The sequence below is a fragment of the Fusarium redolens genome, assembly GCF_020744475.1.
Source record: "Fusarium redolens strain MPI-CAGE-AT-0023 chromosome Unknown BKA55scaffold_10, whole genome shotgun sequence".
Classification (NCBI taxonomy): domain Eukaryota; kingdom Fungi; phylum Ascomycota; class Sordariomycetes; order Hypocreales; family Nectriaceae; genus Fusarium; species Fusarium redolens.
In genome coordinates, this window is record NW_025763673.1 from 470124 (window position 1) to 491514 (window position 21391).

The following is a 21391-nucleotide window of genomic DNA, read 5'->3' on the forward strand; positions in this document are numbered from 1 at the left end:
AATTCACATCAGTTGTGACCTCTGGACTTCTCCCAACTCTTTGGCCATCCTAGGCATAGTCGCACACTATGTCACAGAAGACGGTCAGCTGGAACACCATGTTTTGGCGTTGAAAGATATCGACAGTGAGCACGACAGTTCTCATCTTGCCGTGGCTGTTTTGAATGTGATAGATGAATGGGGCTTTGCCTCCAAGCTTGGCTATTTCGTAATGGACAATGCTGGGAATAATGACACCATGATGAGATCCCTTTCGCTTGGTCAGCACAATGACTCGTTGTTTCTCCTGACTGGTGGCCCTAACATCCTGCAGGCCTCCTACGCCGATATGACATCCAATACGACCCCAAAGTGCACCGACTGCGCTGCCAAGGTCATATCATCAACCTCGCTGCCAAAGCCTTTCTTTTCATCACCGATGATGAGAAACTCGAAGTCGACGATCCTAGCGTGCATAATGTGACACTAAGACATATTGAAGCGTGGCGGAAGAAGGGGCCTCTTGGCAAGCTTCACAACTTCGTCGTTTTCATCCAACGCAGTGTCCAGCGCGGCCAAAAGTTCCTTGCCGTGAGCCATAACCACAAGCTCGCACGGGACAACGATACAAGATGGAGTTCGTGGTATAACATGTTGCGAGTGGCCCTGAACCTCAGAGATGCGATTGACGGCTATTTCAACAAATGGATGGAATCAGATTGCGCTGGAGATGAGCTCTCTCCAGAGGACTGGGTCATCTTGGAGAAGGTTAAGTCCTTCCTGGAGAAGCTGAAGATGACGACCAAAGCTCTCGAGTCATCGTTTGCAACACTCGACAATGTCCTCTTGGCCATGGACTTCGTACTGGCACAATTCGAAGCCGGCAAGGAGGCAACTATGAATGATCCGGTGATGGCACCAATGTACAACTCGGGCTGGGCCAAGTTGGATAAGTACTACCGCCTTACTGAAGAATCGCCTGCGTACGTTGCGGCTATTGTGCTTCATCCTTCGCACAAATGGCACTACATCCAGGAGAACTGGAAAGAAGAGTGGATTGAGCCGTCAAAGAAGCTGATTGAGACACTGTGGAACGAATATAAACCTATGGAACCATCGCTTCCTCTCTGCGAGGTCCCATCGACAACCACCAACGAGTTCTTGAATTGGAGGAACAAGCACTTGCAGCCGTCACTCACCATGGACGAATATGAGCGACATTGCAACTCTGAACGGGTTTATGGCTTTACGAGCGCCCTCGCATGGTGGCTAGAGGAGACACAGCAGAAAACCTACCCGAACCTGAGTAAGATGGCTGTGGATATACTGTCAATTCCTGCAATGTCTGCGGAGCCGGAGCGGCTCTTCTCTGGGGCGAAGATAACGATTACAGACCGTCGAAATCGACTTGGGAGTGATGTAATTGAGGCATTGGAGTGCCGATACGAGATTTCCAGGGTGACGAGATTTGAACGGGTCACGTGGAATATATTGCATGTATTGTCACACTGCCAATATATTAGCTTCTTGGCAATACATATAATACGAGTCATGTTCATATTGGATAATACAATATGCACCCCTTGACAATACAATAATATTGCGAGGGGGTTCATATTGCCAATATCGTATTGTTTATATTATTAGCAACACTGCGTGCTTGAGTCCTGAGGGCTAAGGTTCTCGGTATTCGCGACGCGAAATTAGACTACCCCTTCCAAGAATGCTTTTTCTGCAAGAACGTCAACAGACCATCCTATCCAGCATATCATCGACACAAATGGCGCATCGTAGCGAGCCTGTTACCCGTCAGCGGGAGGACCAGGCGCATTTTTAACTATTTTATTAAAACTTTTAAATACTCTAGGGTAGGCTATTTTTAGCCACACAGTATGCTGTTTCGCTCGCTTATCGTGTACGTTAGATGTAATTATACACATTTAAAATTGCTTCAAGACATGATTCGAATGAAAATCCATTGAACGCTCGCTTCTCCGACGATCTCGTATATGTAATGGGGCCGAGGTCACGCTTCAGCGCCACTTACTACCCATTCCTGTTCATGACCACGGCTCGAAGCAGAGAATTCGACTAAATTTCGCAACTGCTCAAGCTAAATCAGATGCGCTTTTTAAAAGCTTGCCAGTAACTTGTATGACGAATTAGAGATTCGTAACGTTGCAAGCGATGGTCATTCCCGTGAGTGTCATTGGTTCATGCCTTCTAAGCTAGCCCAAGTGGCTTTTCCTCATCGATACCCCGCCCATTTGAGGATATGACGATATGCTCCTGAACATCGATGAACGGCATTCATGGTGAATCGTTATCACAATTGCTATGTTATAACTCACCTAGTTCACCCTCCTGGCTGAATGAGACGATACCGAGCGGGCGTTGTGGCCTAGCTCAACACTTCGCTTGGCAATTACCACCCTGTCTCGATGCTCATCCAATCCGGCTTGACGGCAGCGCAGCCATCGATAGCACTCGGCACATTTGGCCCAGGGAACCATCAAAATACCTCACCTTTCTTTGGCACATCCTGATGATGATACCAAGAAATAGTCCCCAGGCCCGAGAAGCCCCTCTCACTGGACCAAACGCCTTTGTGATTGCTTGTTTCTTGGCTATTGCGATGTACAATTTCATCGAACTCAACTACAGTATCTTTATCACTTTCAAGAGATGGGGTGGGCTGTATTTCTGGAGCTTTGTCGCCGCCACATGGGGTATATTGCCATACACTATCGGCTTCATCCTCAAAGACTTTCGGCCGGAGACCAATCCGTACATATACGTCACACTGATAGTCGTGGGATGGTGGCCGATGGTAACGGGGCAGTCTATGGTCCTATACTCGCGACTACACCTTGTCCTGCGGCATCCGAGGATTCTTCGGGCTGTTCTTATCGCAATCTATGTCGACGCGGTTATTTGTTACGTACCGACGACCATTCTGGTTTACGGCTCTAATTCATCTAACCCAGGCCCTTTCGTTAACCCATATTCAGTATGGGAAAAGATCCAAGTGACAATCTTCTTCCTTCAAGAATTGGTCATATCGGGCCTTTATATTCTCGCAACAACAAAGTTCCTGCGAGTCACCGCTATTACCGGACGCGATGGGCATAGGAACGTGATGCGACATCTGATTGGCGTGAGCATTTTGGTCGTTATCCTCGACATAACCATCCTTGCATTCGAGTATGCCAATCTCTACAGCCTCCAGACCAGCTACAAAGCTCTTGCATATAGCGTCAAACTCAAGCTGGAGTTCAGTATCCTGAACCGTTTGGTCGATGTTATGCAAGGACGGAGAGGTAGCTCTTCCACCGGAGCCGCGAGAGCCAGTTCTTCTACCGGAGTTCCGAGTTCAAGTACATGACATGAATTTCTATTGCAATAACTGGTGACTCAGTACGGGGGCGATTCGAATCTTAGAAGAGACTAACATATACTAACTGACTCAAACTAGACACTAAATCTACAATAAAACTTCTAAGCATGAGATGTAAGCATATATTAGGGTCTCTAAGTTTATTTTACTTATATATTAATAAGGTTTTATTCCTTGTTGGTATATTCGTCTAGCAAGTTGTTGATCTTGCTGTCGGCTACAAGTATTGCAGCCAATCAGAATTTAGCAGTCAGCATATCCATCCATTTTCAGAAGCGTAGAGCTGCTAACCCATATAGAGCCTAGCGCATCATTCCGAAAAGCTAAGCCGAAAGGGAGGGAGACTTGTTAATTGCCCCGTGAAAGGTGGTAGGAATGGAATAAAAGTGAGAGATTAGAAGCATGAGTGCGCACGGATAAAAGTAGATAAACAACAGGTTGTTCTTGTTGAACCTGGTTACCGTATCAATGTGCACGGACAGAAAGTGTAGAATATAGAGGCGATTTTTCGGGAAAACATCGGAGAATCTCAGGGTCGTCCGGGTTGGCACGGACAAAACTTATCTCTTTGAGTGTCATAAGCCTACACTTGCGTACCGGACAGGGGGGTCTAGCCAACCAGAGGACATCAAATGAAAGGTACATTCAGCCCCACCTAATTTATGCGGTGATAGAAGTCCCAACAATTCCCGGATTTACATAGGGGTACTTTGCACTCCTGACAGCCGTACCGTGACTAAACCCTTTTGCCCCTATTCCCATTATTTGTATTAGCTTGTAAGGGCTGCGGCTGACCCTCTCCAACCCGTATTCCTTTACAAGCTTTACAAGGCGAGGGGTTTTTATTTCGGACCTAATTATGCAGTGTTACAGGCGTAAATTCGTCTCTAGTACGAAATCTCTGCCTTGACTGACTGTCAGGTTGATACTTAGCAATGAGGCTATCCACAATGTGTTGCCGCCAGTCAGCTTGTGACTTTATAGGCTTCCACTGTGGCTGCCCTTTAAGCTGTAAAATGAAGCTATTGATCAGGGCTATTTCTAGCAGGAAGTCCCAAGCTAGGGCCTTCCAGCTGCCCCTACGGACACGGCGGTCAGGGCTCCAATAGGCTCGCCTTTGGTCACCTTGGTCCACAGCATTCATCTGTTCATTGTAGATAGCAGCAATTGACGGGATAGAAATAACCTTCACAGGCTCGGCACCAAAAAAACGCTTGATTGGCCGTGCTGACGGTTGGTCTGTTGTCGGTCTCTTCCTCTTGCGGTCAACACGTTCAACGCCTGTGAAAACCGTAGATAAAAATAACACAAGAGCGTTGTCTTTCCAAATGATCTGATTAACCTAACCAAAGACAAATTAGTAAGGGAAATCATAGAGATCCTGTCTTTCTAACTGACCAGGTTATCCTTCGTAGGGACTGCCGTAAGGTAGTTGAACTCAAGGTCAGCGGCTGCTGTGTTGTCAACCTTCTTCAGCTTGACTAGGGGTTCATGGAAGCCACAGTTCTGACGGGCTGTGCCTGTGGCTCCGTGCCCTAGTTCACGGAGCCGGCGGAAGAGGTTAGGGGAGGAGAATAGGTTATCTAGGAATACGTGATACCTGGCTTTTGGCAGCAATTTTACTAGGGCAACAACCACAGCTTGGGTAGGATTTAGATGCTCTGCTCTCTCTGACTTCCTAGCTGGCCGTCTTTGCCGCTGTTTCCGTACCTGTGGTGATTTTCGCCGGTAAGCAGGCCTGACCTCTACGGGCCCGTATTTTCGATGCGGCCGGTGCCAAAGACACCGCAGGAAATAGCCTTCTTGGGCCACAGCCCAAGCTTTGAAGCCTCGAGGGATAGGTTTGTTAGGTATGACTGTTGTCTCTAAGTCTCTCCCTAGGAAGCGGACCATACACTCATCTATAGCAATAGATGTGCCTGGTATGTAGAAGTCTAAAGACGCCTGCTGTATATGGTCAGACCAGGCCCTAACCCGGATAAAGGTTCGGCTATAATCCTCAATAGAAGCTTCCTTATCGATAGTTGTGTGGTCAAAAAGGCGAAGGTTCCGTGACAATAGCTGGAATCGTGTGTAAGTCATCCATTTTGTAATTGGATGAAGAGGGCGTTGCTTCCCTAGGGGCGAAGCCTTCCAATAGTCCTTGATCTGCTTATCTGTGTGTAGTCTCATATAAATGAAGATTGCAATCCATATATAGATTTCTGCAGCAGAGGTTGATTTCCATTGGAATAGCCGTGACTGTGGCTTCAATGTACGACGGCCACAGCGAGCCTCTTCAAGCACGTGGCTAGCCCAGCTATTCGTGTAACAGGCCCAGCTTTCTACTAACGAAATAGGTACAAATTTCTGGAATAGCAACAGCGGCTCCTGGGGCAAGGCTGTGATCTTAGGGGCCCGAATTGGAAGCTTCAATGGCCGAAAACGGTAGCCGCGGGAGGGATCCGGAGCTTTGATTGGTCGGCAGGTATTATCAGCCGGCTGCTCACGGCGGCTATTAGCAACAACAATACAGCTATCGTCATACGCGTTGACCGCTAGGTCGGAGGCTTGTTGAGAAGCCATGAGGCCGTAGGGAATGAAGAAGAAGAAATGTATGATGAAATGTATGATGAAATGGGCGGGGTTGATTCCTCTGGCCCTCCAAGTCACTCCATGTACCTCAGCCAAAGCGGGGGTCATGTGGGGCTCGGTACGGAAGTGTAGGCTTATGACACTCAAAGAGATAGTTGCATGGACTGCCTGCATGTTTGGCGTCCACTTGGCGTCATCTGATGGTGACTTTCCTCCTAGGTAGAACGAGAGGTTCCCTCTCAATATCTCGGTGCACTGCAGCATCTCAGTCCTGTGCGCTGTCCATTTCTTGCATCGAAAGAGAAAGTGCTCTACTGTCTCTATCGCTTGTCCGCATGCGCATTGCTGTGACGCTGCTATGCTGATCCGGAAGAGGTATCCATTTAATCTGGCCATGCCTGTCCTAAGTTGTGCTAGCACGCTGGCTTCTCTCCGTGACAAGCCATCGTAGAGCAATCGAGTGTGCTTACCCGGGAGCGCAGTATCAACCTTCTTCGAAAACTTCCCAACATTCTCTGGTAGCCGTTTGCTTGCACGCTGGCTCGATCGGGCTATATTCAGGGTCGTCGATCGCATTCGGGGAAACTTCTGAGCCGGGACGGCACCGTCTTGGCTCGCACTTCGCGCCTCTTTCTTAGCCATTTTCAGGAGCCTGTGTTCAGCACTGATAGGCATCCATACGACAGCCACCACGTTTCCTTTGACCCTCAATACATTGATGGAATCATATATGCATCCAACATACTCTTGACCGGACTGCTGGCGAGGGTTTCGGACTGTGAGCACGGCGGCTTTATTGCTCGCCAACAGTGCCACGCTTCGATACTCAAGGTCGGGTAAGTGTCTCAACGCGTAAGCCATCGCTGCTAGTTGTCCGGAAAATGGGTTCTGCTCCGTCCTCATGCCGAGCGTGAAGGAAAAGCGCTCAAGCTTCGGTCCTCCTCGCACCGAGGCAGGGATCTCGATGACCCCGCCGACTGCGACTACCCCGTTCCGCGACGAACTGCTCACTGCAGCACGTACCGCCCATCCTAGGTCTGCTTGCGTTGTCCCTGAACTATCCCCTTCATCCACTATAGTTTGCACCCGTTCTACCCAGGGTGCCAACGTGAAAGGGTTGATCGTTTCTAGTTCTTCCACCGGGATCTCATTGAGTGCCACTGCTACCTCGTAGAATGGCGAGCGATTGTATCTTCTGAACTTTCGAATGAGAGATGTAGAGCTTCGGAGAGGGTTGGTTGTCGGAAGGGTATGTAGATCAGTCCACATCTTGATGGCCCGTCTCCAGAACCGTTCATGTGCGCTGGCGATATGCGCCTCTGCTTCTGCTACGCTTGTTGCCACTGTGAGGAACGTCCCCACGATTGCATTTGCCCCAATCCTCTGAACCCGGTTGATAGGGCTGGCTCTTCTATACCTGCATGCGTGCATCCATACGTTTGAGGCGTAATCCACGACCGGGGCCACCGTGGCTGTGAATAGCTGCCTCGCTGTCCTCGGAGTAAGACCCCTGAGCCTCTGCAGCTCCATTGCAGCCTTCAAACCTTTTGTCGCTGCCCGTGCAATGTGCTCTTTGTATTTGAGGCCAGCATCCATAATCATGCCGAGAACCTTGACCTGGGTCTTGGGCCGAACAAGCTGTCCCCTGATTGCAAAAGGCTCTGAGTCGGACTTGTATGCCTTCCGGGTGAAGTGTATAATCGCCGTCTTTTCTGCCTCGAAGGTCGCGCCACTTCTCCTTTCCCAGTCCAGCGCCTTTTTGATAATCTCATTGATTCCATCGCGGTTGCTCTCTGCCGTCGGACCTGTCACCCACGCCGTGAAATCATCCACAAACGCTATCGCTCCCCCGTAGCAATCGATGCGCCGCTGTACAAGGTCTGCATTGAAGAAAAGAAACAGAATCGGAGACAGAGGTGAGCCTTGTGGGAGCCCAGCTTGTGGTAGACTTCGCATCTCGGATGTCTGTCCGTTGATCTGAATAGTCGCTGTGCGATCCGAGCAAAAGGCTTCGATCCAGCGAAGCAGGTCCTCTGGTATACCCCTTGCTCTTAGTCTTTGGATGGGCCTCTCCTTACATACTCCGTTGTAGGCTCCTTTGACGTCAAAGCTTACCAAGCTAAGGATCCGTCGGCCTCGCCAAGCAGCGAAGATCTGCTCCTGCAGCAACATCAAGGCCTGCTCGGCGGACCGCTGTTTGCGAGCTCCGAAGTGGTTTGTTGGCAGCAATCCGTATGTCTCAACCGCGTGTGAGATCCGTTCTGCGACGACTGCCTCTAGTATTTTGCCTAGGGTAGATAGGAGCGATATGGGCCTCCACGCCTTTGCGATCGAGTAGTTTTCTTTATTTGGCTTCTTCAGTGGAACAATCTTGGCATGTATCCATTGATTCGGCAGCATTCCTTCTTCTAGCGATGCACGAAACAGCGAGAAGACTCGGTGCTTAACAGAGGGCCAGATCTCTTTCCAAACTACGGCGGGTAGTCCGTCCTCGCCAGGTGCTTTCCATGACTTTGTCGAGAAGAGCTGTCGCTCTACCTCCTCCATGGTAACGTCTGGCATGACGATGGCGGTTCCCCGCTGAGGTCGCTCCCCTTCCTCTTCGATGTGTTCCGGCGGTGGAGGGAAAAAGTTGGCTAACATCTCCTTGGCCTGTTCGATGTTGTTGGTCGTCCGTGTGCCGTCGGCCCTTGTAAGTTGGGGCACTTTGCCGAATGCTATGTCATCTCCAGACTTGAGGTACTTTGCTGCCTTCCAGATGTTGTCGTTGTCAGCTAGAATCTCATTCCAGTGCGTCTTCTTCTGCTGTCTGATGGCATCGTGGTATTGCTTTGCTGCTCCTCTGGCCGTCTCCTCAAGCTCTTGACATGCCCATCCTGCTCGCCTCAATGCTCTAGCGCGATTTCTCCAGTGTGTGTATATGTGCCGGAGTTGCATGAGGTCTGACGTCCACCAGCGTTTTGCATAAGGTGACGGCTTAGCTCTGGGTGTCAGAGCGCGAACCGCCTCTAGCACCACTGTCATATGCCTGTCAGTCTTCTGCTGTACAGTACCTTCCTCCAGGGTAGACTCTAATGCTGCGGCAATTCGAACATTGATTTCCTTCCATGGTGCGTTTTTGAGCAAGAGCCGTTCTTGAGCTTGCGGTACCAGGACCGAGACGTCGAACTCTGTCTCAATGGCACAATGATCAGATCCGTGCTCTGTACCGTGTATCATACACTTGATATTCGAGGATGCTAGGTCCGCGGAAGCAAGGACCAGGTCGACAGTTGTCTCAAAATCCCCGCCGCTCCATGTCTTCGTTCCTCTCGGGAGCGGGCTCATAAGTTCAAACTCATTCATAAGGTTGATAATCTGATCTGCTTCGCCTTGCCTCGTCAAGGATATGTCGTCTCCTCCCCATAGCTGGTCGTGTCGGTTAAAGTCTCCGACAACTACCACGTCCACCAGTCTACCAGCCTGTCCTCTTACATCTGAGATGACCTGGTGCAAAGCGTTGCAAGTGCCTTGTAAAGCTTGGGTGTCTCCTCCTGGCACGTAAACCGAAACAACCAGAACCAGCCGCTCAGGGAGTCGCAAGATGGCTGCCGTCATATCCGCTGTCTCAATCGGTATCTGCTCTGCCTCCACATCCTTGTTTACCCATAACATGCTTCGGATCGGCCATCGGCCCTCTCGCTAAATCGTGGGGACTATCTTAACCCATCTGGGGTGCCCCATTGGGACCGTTAGTAGCTTGCCGTCCTTTTGGTGTGCCTGGGGCTCTTGGATCGCTATCGCTGTGTATTCTTGTAGTTGCTTATCGTTCATGAGGCTCTCATGTACCATATCCTACTTTCTCACATTCAGTTGAATCACCTGCAGCGACTTACTCATGCCGCCTAGGGTGAAGTTTTAGGCAATTTCTGCTGAATGACTCATGCGGACCGCTACAGAGAGCGCACTTGGGTATCTGTGCCTGGCACTCACTGTGATGGTGACCTATGGTAGCGCACCTTGCACATACTCGAGTCTTGCTGCACGAGGAAGCCTTGTGACCAAGCTCTTGGCAGTTATAGCATTGTTCCGGTCCAGTAGTCTGCTCAAATACACTCGTATATGCCGATTCACCTGCGACGACAAAGTAGTGTTCCTGCAGTAGCCTCTTGGCATCGCTGCTCTTAGTTAAGTAGACTACCATGGGTCCATATGACTTGGGGTTGACCTTCCGGCTCGGCCAGGCTACCTTGGCAATCTGGACTTCACTCTCCTGGTTTAAGGCTTCTATTGCTCCGGGGATGATGTTAAACTCCTGGTCAAAGACGGCCATACGATTCATGCTATCAACTTTGATAGGATATAGTTGGTCCCGAAGGACTCTTGCACCTGGAGCTTTCCTGGTTTCGAGGACGGTCTTGATCTTTTGCATTTCTTCTTTATTCCTACCTATAATCCTAAGGCGGTTGGCATTCCGACCATCTCTGGTCACTGCGACGCATCGCCAGTGAGGTTGGTCACTCGACTGTCGCATCTCCTGCTCCACGGTCTTACGAATCATTGTTGGTGTAGCCTCTCTAAGATGGTTTTCAGGAACTCTGGATGTGTCGACTGTGCAGAACACCGGTTCTGGAGTTGCCGATCGGGCTGCAGACGAAGATTGACTGGACATGCTGGTGGATGTCATCCTGGCTGCGTCTGCATACGATTGAACCGACGACCGTGGTGTTTCAGTCTTGTTCAGCATGTCTAGCTGTAGTCGAGTCTGCTCTAGCTCGCCGCAAACCTGGGTGAGCTGGTCTCGGACTTGCGATAATTCTTGTGCCATCTGGGCCGTGGCCCTGGCGACTTCCTCGGCCATGCGATCACTGAGCTTGGTGAACTCGAGCTGAAATTCGGCCTTCATCGCTTCGATTTTCTTGTTCAAGTCCTGCTCTAGTAGTTGCTTCAAGCTCTGGACTGCCTCGACCATACCACCAGCTGACTTGGGGGCAGCCTGCTTCCGAGCTCGGTTTTGTCCCAGAGCTCCCTCACTGGTCTCACCTTCCTCCTGCCATTCCATATCGCCATTTTGCTGCTCCATCTCCAATACCTTCGTCGTCCTGACCCTCTTCCGCTGAGGGCGGTGATATCCCCCGCTCGAACCATCCGGATCGTCTCCCATGACGATGATGACGTCTGATGCGGGGTTCGCAACACCAGACATCCACCAAGGGCCTGAATCTCCGCCAGGCAGTCCTCAGGTCTTTTGAAAGTGATAAATAGGATAAATAGAAGTTATTTTTAAAAAGAAGATCGTTTTTTGTCTCATATCCTCAGTGCAATACAATGCTGTGATTAACCAGGTGCCCTGTTAGGCACGTCATCAATATATAGATGCCTCAGGTCTGAGACCCCACCCAGGCTTAGGCCTTAGGCCACCATCAGAGCATGGAAAGAATCCCGGAACAGGATCTCCGGCTGAGGCTCCGATTCGTTTTATCGCTTACCGCGGTTTGGGGCATCACGTTTGCTGCCTACTTGCACACAGCAGACCTACAGAACGCGAACTCAACAATGAGATGCAGTCTTAATGGTGCACTTTGGTGGCTGCCCCCATCGCCCACCGTATGGGGACTCAAGGCCCGGACTAATAATTATTGCGCGTAACCCCGCTTCACAATACATAGCCTCAAAAACAAAGTGAGGGTTGAAGTTATAACCAGAAACCAACTCCCAACCACTCCGAGAATCTTCTTAAACTGCTAGCTATAGTACAAGCGAGATGTCTCTAGAACTTCTACCAACAGAACTCCAGTGTTACATCATTCGCTTGCTCGACCCCATCAGCTTCATATCGATCAGTCAGGTCAATACCCACTTTCGACGTCTCATCAACCCAAAGCAGAAGCATTTTGCAGAGCGTCTTTTGGCGCTTGAGTTAGTGCCTGAGTATGGCGGCCCTTATCTCTTTTTCCGGTCCAGGGATACCAGCCTGAGACCAGACTGGACCGACCCAGCTTGGGAGAAGATGCGATGGGCCTGCACTAACTGTCTGCGTCTTCTCTCTCACAAGCACTTTAACAACCATTCTATTCTCAGATTGCGATACAGGAAGCCTCTTCCCGGATCTCCCGCCGCTAGAATGGTCACTACGTGGGAGCAAACAAGGCACATACCGCATCGAAACACAAATACAGAACAAGCCGAGCTTGATGCCAAAGACTCCCTTTGGGAAGCGCAAAAGCAGCGTTTTAGATACTTTATCTGCGTTACCTCAGGCAAAGGACATTTGAGCGGCGGTTTTCCAATCAACAATCTGGATCTACTCCAATATTATGGCATGGAGGGTTTCAAAGGCATAAACCACGACCAGTTTGACAAAATGACACAACAAGATCGGATAAACTTGATCGATCAGAATGCCCTAGCTGTGGAGGGTGAGAATTGTGGGAAGAAGCGATGGCTTCGAAAGTGCAACGAGTGCCGGTTCCAACAAGACGAAATATGGCAGCTATTCGACGAGACCGGAGGCACTCGGCGGCTACCCATTGTCCCAAGCCGCCAAGTCGTATTTGGATCACGCGTCGATCGATATTTTCCAGGGTTTTCAGAATATCTGAATCACAAGAGACCACTCTTTAATGCGCCTCTTGGTCTCTTCCACAGAAAGGGTGCTCGTGAACAGCATTGGTCGATGTGGATGGTTCGATGTCCTGGATGCACGCGCTGGCAAGAGCTGCGAGAGTTTCGGTTTGGTGGGACCCATCACCATTGGAAGCCCGCGAGAAGGGGGCCCAATCGCGAAGGGGACATAACGTGGGACGAAAAGGAAATCACAGAGCCCTTGCTCAACACATACCAATGTAACTCCTGCTTCGCCAAAACTCATGGCCGACAGGAGCTAGGAAAGGTACTTGGCGACTGGCTCTTATGCCTCATCGGGTATGAACTCCGCAACTTATCGTGGCAGCTCTCAAGTGGTTTACACGACTTACAAACACTTACTGGGCAACACTTACCCTGGAAGTACTCTAATGAGTGGAGCCGCAGTATGCAGAATACTCCTTGTCTTCAGCAGGACTTCAACTATATCCTCAAATACAACGATACCACGTTGCTTAAGTTTCGTCGCGAGAAATGTAGGTATATCTGGGAGCGTATCCAGATTAAGGATGATAAGCGGGTACCAGAAGATATAGATGCATTATATGATGATTTGGGGCGTATATTTGATGAATGTGAGGAGCACTGGAAATGGCTCCAGGGGTGTAAGAGGGAGATTGAGGAGCAGCCTGAACCACTGGTCGAATGGGCCTTGAGTAGAGATGGAGCTTTGTTTACCTGATCTAGACTAACTCACCGCCACCCCACACACCCGTGATAGTATCACAACTGAATCCATAGATGACTTCAATTAATTCTACAATAATGAGTATTTATTCAATTTAACTAAGAATTTGGAAACTAATTCACAAATATTGTATCTGCAGTCTGTGTTTTTGGCGGATTCTTTTTATGTTGTTTTCTCTTATTTCCCTCGATCTGATGTAGTACGTTCTTTTCAGCCTGATCACGAGCCGAGATAATCTGTTCAATCTCAGGGAAAGCCTTGTTGGGGTCAAATTGAACGGCGACTCGGCCAGTGGGCTCTCTTGCTGTTACTGATGCCTTCAGTACTGCTTTTTCCTCCTCTAGGCGTTGAATTTGACTGTTCTTCTGGTCAATACATTTCATCGCCTTCTTTATGATACAATTGAAGTCGCGAATAAAGGCATTTCCTTGACTTTGTACAGATTCCAGTTGTTTTTGAATATCGGCACTTCCTTGGGGCGTACTCCAGATCGTATCAGCGATTACTTGGGCCTTCCTTGGTGTTATAGGCCCGTTGAAGCGCTTGCGTTTCTTCTCCCTTGGCTTCAATGCCGCCAATGCCTTCTGTAGATTGATCGGGAAAAGCCCAGAGGCTGAGAAACCACTTATTATGTTCCTACGGCTCAGGGCTTTTAATGAAGCCCTCTCATAAGCTTTTAGGAACAGTTGTTGTTGGTGTGGTGAGGTTGCTTCGTATGAGGCCCAAGAGCGGGTAAACTGGCGATAGTATGTTTTTAACGGCCCAAATACGGCAACATCGAGCGGCTGAGTGATATGTGATGAGTGTGAGGGTAACCAAGAGAGCCAAATCTTATGCAGCCACGCCTTTTTCATCAATTCTGCTGTAATATGTGACTTATGCTGGTCTAGGACCAATAGTCTCCATTGCTTAGGATCCTTCGGCTTAGTCTGCGGTATGAATACCCCATGAACCAACGGATGAAGATGTCGCTGTTAGACCAACCGGTTGGACTGCAAGTATACTTCCAATCAGGAAAAACGGCTGGAAACCACTGTCCTTGGAGGTTCTCGCCGGTAAAAACGACACAAGGCGTGAGACGCCGACCGTCCGCTGATACAGACTCGATTATTGAGCTCCAAGTCGTATTGTCGGACTTTATCCTCTCTGAGGAAGAAGTCATCGCTGTTCCGGCTACTATGCCACCGTTGGTCTCACCGATTTGTACGCCGGTCTCGTCAACGTTATACATATAAGGCCTAGTTATCTTCTTCGTGTTGACTACCCAGTTGAGACCATCGTAGTACTCGGAAAGTGACTCCTTCGTCACAGAACGCTTCCTTGCGGATTCTATGACTCGCGATGGCTTCAATTCTATACTCGAATGGCGGGTAAAGAATCTGTTAACCCAGTTCTTGCCGACATAAGAGACTTGCCCGTTGACTGATGATAACGCCTGTGCGAAGTCATGGATATCCTTCTTCGTGAGAGGCTGAAAAGCGCGCTCTCGTTCGATAATATAGTTAACTAGGTCATCTTCCTGCTCTACAGTAAGCGACTGATCTTTCTGATGTGCTGTGCGGATATCCTGGCCTCCGGCGCATCGATCATGCAATGTCGAGAGCTTGACTGAGTGTTTTACCGCTGAGGGCCGCAAACCAATGATTTCCACGTCCTTAATTGCCAATAACATCCTCTTTTCATAATCTGATAGCTGCGATTCTATTGCCATTGAAATTAAAAAAAAAAACGGATTTTATTTGATAATATTGAATAAAATGAAGAATCCTGTGTTGATGACGCGTTGATGGTGTTGAAGTGTGCGGGGACGGGGGGTGTGTGGGGTGGCGGTGAGTTAGTCTAAGTCTCTTTATCCGAGGGCCTGGGATAACTATGGCAGGCTATAGAGGTGACTGTTGCAAAACCCCTGAAATCACTGCAAGTGTGTTAAATTGGGTTAGCGGCATATTCACTTCGCCCCGCAGTACATTGCGCTCTGTACCTCAGCTTGAATTTCTCGATTTTTAGCGTCGCGGCAAGATCCTGTCATAGCCACGAGGCGCACCAAACCACCAGAATGCATTTTAATTAATTTGAAGCAAGATGCGGTCTCATGCAGGTATGACATGTACGGATGGGCAGCTCAAGATTAAATGAGCGCCTGGTTTTCTATCCACAGGAGCGACGAGAGTCGGTCTCTTATGCGTATGCCCAGTCTGCTGATCTTCTAGACAGCATTCTGCCTGTGTTTTGGGGCTCATTTCAACCATGAAGTTATTCACGGGGGTCATGATCCTTGCCCTCGATGTGCAAGAACAATATCGCCCTTCTCCGCAGTGTATGAAGTCGCTAAGCTCTTTTTAGTAGGCGGTTACGGCGCTAAACCACCGCTGACCAGAAACAGAATTACCGGGTTAACCGCCGCCATGGGCTCACCAGGCTGCTTTTTATTGCGAATGGAAGAGGAATGGCCAGTGAGACTTTCGCGATGTCTGAAACAGGATGAGCTGTAATCATGAAGTACAAACCAAAGCTTAGGCAGCGAGTTTATTTACAAAAAAATCGACTTAGATTGTGTTCATGATGACATGGTAGGTGTCTGCGCTGTGGCGATTGTCCACCAGTGTGTCGCGTTAGGTGTGTACTTTGAGGGACAGAAGATCAGGCCATTAATAACGAGTAGCAGTTGTGGATTGATTAATGATGTGTATTTTTCGTCGGGGGGGCCATCGGCCCCGAAAAGTCCCCTACTGGGGCACAGGACGCGCTGAGCTAGGGGTCTCTATCTATGATCTAATTACACAATGCTATTGGATGGGGAGAGGCTCAGTTGTTCGCAATGGCGAAATTAGACTCCCCTGTCAACCATTCATCTGATGTTGGCTACAGCGCGAGCCCGCAGCTAGTCCGCAGTACAATTTTCTGACGATCCCAAGGTACTCAGTTGACTAAGAAGTAAAGCCCCTAAACCCAAATGGAAACGACCAGGAGTTTTGCAACAGTCCCCCCTATCGCCCACCGTAGATAACCGCCCACCAATAACAGCCCGGTGCTGAAGAATGTCCGCAAATCATTTTGTAAGGCGGTCGGCGCCAACTTTCTCTACCTCCAGTTTCTTTTTCTTGGCCTCTTCTGCTACATCTTTGGGTCCCTATTCCTACAGACGAGCCATATTCACAATCTTCACGTCGTCTTTGTTGATTACGATGGAGGCGCCATTGGCCGCGCTGTACTGGGGGCATATGCCTCTCTCCAAGGGCCGAAATTTCCATCTTTAATCGAACGATCGCCCTCAGACTTTCCAACCTCGATCGATCTGCTCGAAGCCGTCTGTAGGGCGAGATACTGGGGAGCTCTCTATGTGTCACAAGGCGCATCAGGTAGGCTGCAGGAGGCATTGACGGACTGTTGGAAATTCCGGGAATCCCCCTTCCTTTCAGGGTTTAGACTGTTAGACTGAAAGTCCTAGATTTAGAGTTCAAAGTCCTAGATGAAATCATCTAGAGATATAAACCCGAGAAGAACTCTCATCTCAATAATGAACAATCAAGTTTTACAAAATATATATATTTTTTTCACCCAGCACTACTGCGCAATACAAACAACACGGACAGCGCAGCAGCGTCGGCATATAACAACACGGACGTCATGGCGTACGTATGGAATGAAGCTTTATATGCGCCGACCATCGACTCCGCTATATCAGCCAGCCTTCAACTTCTATCTGGGGCAGCCAGGGTAGCATACAGTACTGGGAAAGAAACTGGCAATATTACATCTGCCTTCAGCCCTGTTGCACTTTCGGTCTTCGCAAACCCTTGGGAGCTCCAATTCATCAACATTCAGCCAACACTTCAAGGATCGAGAGCAATCTATAACACCGTGGTTATCATCTTAATTCTGATACAAGAGTTCTTCTACCTTGTTACCATCAATGGTCTCTATGCTCAGTTTAAACTATATGCCCGCGTCGACCCATACCGAATTATTATCGTCCGCAATGCAGTTTCCCTTTCTTACACCTTTATTGGGTCACTATGCGTTATCAGTACCATCTGGGCTTTCAAATCAGGCTGGGATATCAATGGAAGTCAGTTTATCTTATCCTGGGCCGTTATATGGCTCTTCGCGCATATCAACTTTCTCACTCTTGATATGTTTACGATATGGCTACCACCTCCATTTGTCCCAATGGCCCTCGTATCATGGATAATCTTCAATGTCACCTCCACCTTGTTGCCTTTCGAGCTAAGCCCGGCATTCTATCGCATCGGGTTTATATTTCCCGCTCACGAACTCTATCAAGTACTGATAGATATCTGGTCTCGCGGTTGCAATCCCCAACTGCACTATGCATTACCGATATTGTTTACCTGGGAGCTCCTGACCCTCATCTCAAGTGCTCTTGGGGTATTTCGCAGATGCCACTTTGCGGTGCTCGGGGAAGAGTTACAGAAAAAGGAGTTCAAGGAGCGCCTTGATGCTGCTGTGGCATTTGAGATGGAAAGGGAGAATGAGATGAAGCAAAAGCATCCCGCGCCTGCAAAACCAGAGGCTGAACAAAAGCATGAAGAAACACTACCTGAGCAGGCTATCTCCGAAGGTGAAGACGAAGAGAGGGTTGTGCGAGAAGAGCTGGCCCTTGTCCTCGAGCAGGTGAATACCAGACAACAACGGGAGCAGGAAAGGGCGAGTACAGCCTGCAACTTTGGGCCGACATTCAACCTACCATTCAGTCAAGAGGGTGTTGATGGCGCGTAGGAGACATGACATGAAGACAAGGGAAAAATGCATGCCAGTGGAGTGGAGAAAACATCTTAAGGAAGGTGGCAGGAATCGTACTAAAACTCTTAGCCAGCAACTCAAAATTATGGCCGTATTGTGGCGAGAGAGCATTGAGAAACTTAAGAATGTGGATATTATCCCAAGAAGAGCATTTTGGAACATGAAAATATGTTAGCGAACATAAAACAAGTGATGGAAAACCTGCTCAGTGTGCGTTGTAGGCATACTAATGATATTAGTTCTCATGCTAATCTGGCTATCTTGGCCTTCTATTCCTTAAATGGTATTAAGAGCGGAAGTGATTGTTGTATATGGATTAAATGATTCTATTCCTACTAAGTGACTTAGAATAGGAAGGGTTTCAGCTCCATATCCTCAGCTTACTGATGAACGGTCCTGTCTCATTAAGATACTTGAACTTCATGCCTAGCTCCTAGACTGCCTTATTTAAGTCCAACTGGCAAAAAAGGACGAGATAGGTCCCCACGTCACTTGTGGGACGCCTCTTGGAGGCGAGGGAAATTATCTTTCAAGGATCTGAATGGTTGATAGCTGTTAGGCTGAGGTAGGAGCCAGGTACGGCTGCCGCGCCTCTAGTTTCTTCATAATCAACTGCACATTTCGGTCTATAGAATGCGGGGAAGCCTAACCCAAAAGCCCTGGGAACCAGCCACGAGACAAGTGATAGTTCTACTAAACCTGATAACCGTAAAATATCGGTCAGGCCAGCAGACAATTGGGTTTAGACTTCTTTCAGGTTCTGTAGCAAAAGGTGAGTAATTAGGTGCCAACGGTGCGCGGGCGTTGCAACACTTCACACTCACCCATTTACAATGACAAAGCGGATGACAAAGGATTATATAATATGAGGTCAGCACTCACACTATGACCCTAGCTTAGAGGGCACTGGAAAAGAGACATCTGGAACTCCCGGCACGCTCGGACTATCTCCTCGACTGTGTTAAGGCTCCATTAGGTATAACGCCCCACTAACCCCACATACCTCGACTCTACGTGAGGAAACTTATATACGCATGGCAATTAGTAAGTGAATAAAAGTAACAAGGGGTTTTATTTGTAGCTTGAAGATCGCAAGGATTTTAGTCACAGGGTAATATGGGTGGGAGATGATGTACCTATCAACCTTCGCGAATTCATTGGTTAGTTATCCCTGTAGTGACCCGACTGGAGCCTTAACACAATCGAAGGGATAGCATTATTTTCTCTATACTAATCCGAAGAAGAAAATATTTAAAGAACAACTTTTAAAAACTATATGAAGCTGTGGTTGTTTCATTGATAATTGAGTGTAAGGATATAGTAGAAGGTGTTTCGCTCCCTTGTGAACCGCGGTAAACTACTATTTCTTAGGAATACATGTGATTTACTGCAGCGCCACTTTAATAGCCTGCACGAGGTCCTCCTTGTGTAGCCCTAGCTGCTCCAGTTTCTCCAACTCCGCCGTATCGACCTTGTGATTGAAGTCGCCGCCGTGGCCCTCAAAGAAGTGTGTGACAAAGAACTTGATGAAAGGCGCCACACCGTCACCCTGACTAATCTTATCCTCATACTCTTTGGCCATTTCGTTTACATCTCGTGACTTAATGTCCCAGTCCGCGTCTGTGGTTCCTGTTGCGTGCTGAACAGCGTCTAGGATCTCTCGCTGCGTTAGGTGGAACGACGGCGTGTATATAGCTTTGTTCTTGTACTTGGCCAGATCAGCCTCCGGTAGGCTCAGCACTGCAGCAACTGCTTCACCAGTATGTGAGATAGTCGCCGTATTGACCTTGGCATCAGCGCCCCGCCAGATTGTTGCCTTGCGTGCCTTGGGTTCGATACCCCATAGGCCCGCAGTGAGACCTGCATCGAGCCATGGGCCGACGACGATAGATATCCAGCTATTAACACCAAGATTTTCAATTAAATCACGAATGTGCTTCTTCGCTATAAGCAGCCCATTCTCCTCTACAAGCTGGCCGGCAAAGGGGTCGGGGCCGAACTCGGACGGAAGGATGTAGGGTACGCCAACCTTAGCGGCCGCGCGGATGGCAGGCTCCTGGAGCTCAATGAGTTGAGCCAGAGGCGGCATGAGCACGAGGGCATCTTGGCCTTTGAGCACGTCGGCGAGGAAAGCTTCATCCTCAAGGTTGCCCTTCTTGACAATAACATCAACAGGAAACGTGCTGGTAGCTTCGGGTCGCTGAATAGCGGTAATAGTATGGACGCCCAATCCGACGAGGGCTTCGATAGTCGGCTTCCCAAGCTGGCCGCTAGCGCCAGTAATCGCGATCTTCCGTCCCTGGATTGCTGGAGTCATTTTGTACTAATCGTAATATCGAACTGTAAAATCGTAACGGATTCACTCGAAGTCATGAGATGGTCAAGTTGATTTGTAGTTAGCCGCTAAGTTAATTTTTTGTCAAGTAGAGCTGAGCTCAACTTTAAATACTTAAGACCCGGATGTTAAGGGAAGTTTAATCGCTACTGGATGGAATTTTAGGTTTGCTTTAGTTTTCTGTGACAAAAGGTTGAGCTGACACGGCAGGAAGGTGAGACGATAAGAATTAAGTCGCACTAGATTATGCAAGCTAATAGATTACTTTTCGTCCAGGTCATCTTTAACCGGTATTACCGTCCAGAACCTAAACAGAATGTAGTAATAATTTTTCGTTCTTTAATTGATTAGGTCTATTTTTTAGACCATCTTCTTACACAGGCAGGTAGTTACGGCTTGATTTGTCATAGTCTAGCACTGCACTAAGTAGTACGAGTAATACTGATTTCTTACGATAACTAAGGCTTCTAATACCTGAGGTCGCTTGCTTGATTACTTTGTTTAATTAGTTATTATCTGGAGCTTTACAAATAAGGCGATGGCTAAACGCGGTTTATTAATCCTGGTTAATGATTGATGGAATGATAAGCGGGGTAAAGTAAGAGGTGATCTCAAAGCGAAATTTAATGCATCGGAACGACCGGAGGTGGCGTTTGCATTCAAGCTCACGGCATATGCCGAGAATCTTAGCATCACCCATACCGCATCAACTGAGTAAATTCGTTAGAGCCTGTGGATCCCATTAGCGTCAGCCTAGCCCAAATAGGAAGGTCATTACATGCGGCTCTTCCCCGCACATATCAGACGATCAGGCCGAAAATACTCAGACCTGGCATCTAATTAATCGCACACCACAATTTACATCGCAATTGAAGCTATCACCACATTTATTATATATCAAAATGTCCCCTGGAGCGAGATCTATCACTCCCCAAAGTTCTGGGGCCGGCCGACCGCCTAAACCCAAGAAACGTGGGCAGAAGGCAAAGCCAATCCAGGATCGGGTATATAAGGTTGCAAAGCCGGTTTT

The 21391-nt window shown here is 48.6% G+C and overlaps 5 protein-coding genes across 5 annotated transcripts; 3 read left to right on the top strand and 2 right to left on the bottom strand.

Annotated features, from left to right (window-relative positions):
• Window positions 1-2262: 2262 nt before the first annotated feature.
• Window positions 2263-3563, top strand: BKA55DRAFT_571523 (uncharacterized protein; the record flags this gene model as incomplete). Its single annotated transcript, XM_046193078.1, has 2 exons — window positions 2263-2294; window positions 2545-3563. The coding sequence occupies 2 exons, from the start codon at window positions 2263-2265 to the stop codon at window positions 3362-3364; spliced, it is 852 nt and encodes a 283-aa protein (XP_046047937.1). The 3' UTR covers window positions 3365-3563.
• Window positions 3564-10715: 7152 nt separating this feature from the next.
• On the bottom strand, window positions 10716-11093 carry BKA55DRAFT_478390 (uncharacterized protein; the record flags this gene model as incomplete). The annotated part of the gene is made up of 1 exon (XM_046186179.1): window positions 10716-11093. A coding segment is annotated over one exon (378 nt), but the record flags the coding sequence as incomplete, so codon positions are not given.
• Window positions 11094-11505: 412 nt separating this feature from the next.
• BKA55DRAFT_571534 (uncharacterized protein) lies at window positions 11506-13344 on the top strand. The gene has a single exon (XM_046193079.1). It carries the CDS (start codon window positions 11694-11696, stop codon window positions 13254-13256), a length of 1563 nt encoding a protein of 520 aa, XP_046047939.1. The 5' UTR covers window positions 11506-11693; the 3' UTR covers window positions 13257-13344.
• Window positions 13345-16732: 3388 nt separating this feature from the next.
• On the top strand, window positions 16733-18147 carry BKA55DRAFT_571539 (uncharacterized protein). The gene has a single exon (XM_046193080.1). It carries the CDS (start codon window positions 16890-16892, stop codon window positions 18000-18002), a length of 1113 nt encoding a protein of 370 aa, XP_046047940.1. The 5' UTR covers window positions 16733-16889; the 3' UTR covers window positions 18003-18147.
• A 1140-nt stretch (window positions 18148-19287) lies between these two features.
• BKA55DRAFT_571542 (uncharacterized protein) lies at window positions 19288-20684 on the bottom strand. Its single transcript, XM_046193081.1, has 2 exons — window positions 20638-20684; window positions 19288-20575 (listed from the first exon to the last, which is right to left on the bottom strand). Exon 2 carries the CDS (start codon window positions 20341-20343, stop codon window positions 19411-19413), a length of 933 nt encoding a protein of 310 aa, XP_046047941.1. The 5' UTR covers window positions 20344-20575; window positions 20638-20684; the 3' UTR covers window positions 19288-19410.
• Between the last annotated feature and the right edge of the window lie 707 nt (window positions 20685-21391).

Bases quoted from the DNA above. Each gene is read 5' to 3' on its own strand.
- BKA55DRAFT_571534 (XM_046193079.1), top strand. From the start codon at position 11,694: ATGTCTCTAGAACTTCTACCAACAGAACTCCAGTGTTACATCATTCGC.
- BKA55DRAFT_571542 (XM_046193081.1), bottom strand. From the start codon at position 20,343: ATGACTCCAGCAATCCAGGGACGGAAGATCGCGATTACTGGCGCTAGC.
- BKA55DRAFT_571539 (XM_046193080.1), top strand. From the start codon at position 16,890: ATGGCGTACGTATGGAATGAAGCTTTATATGCGCCGACCATCGACTCC.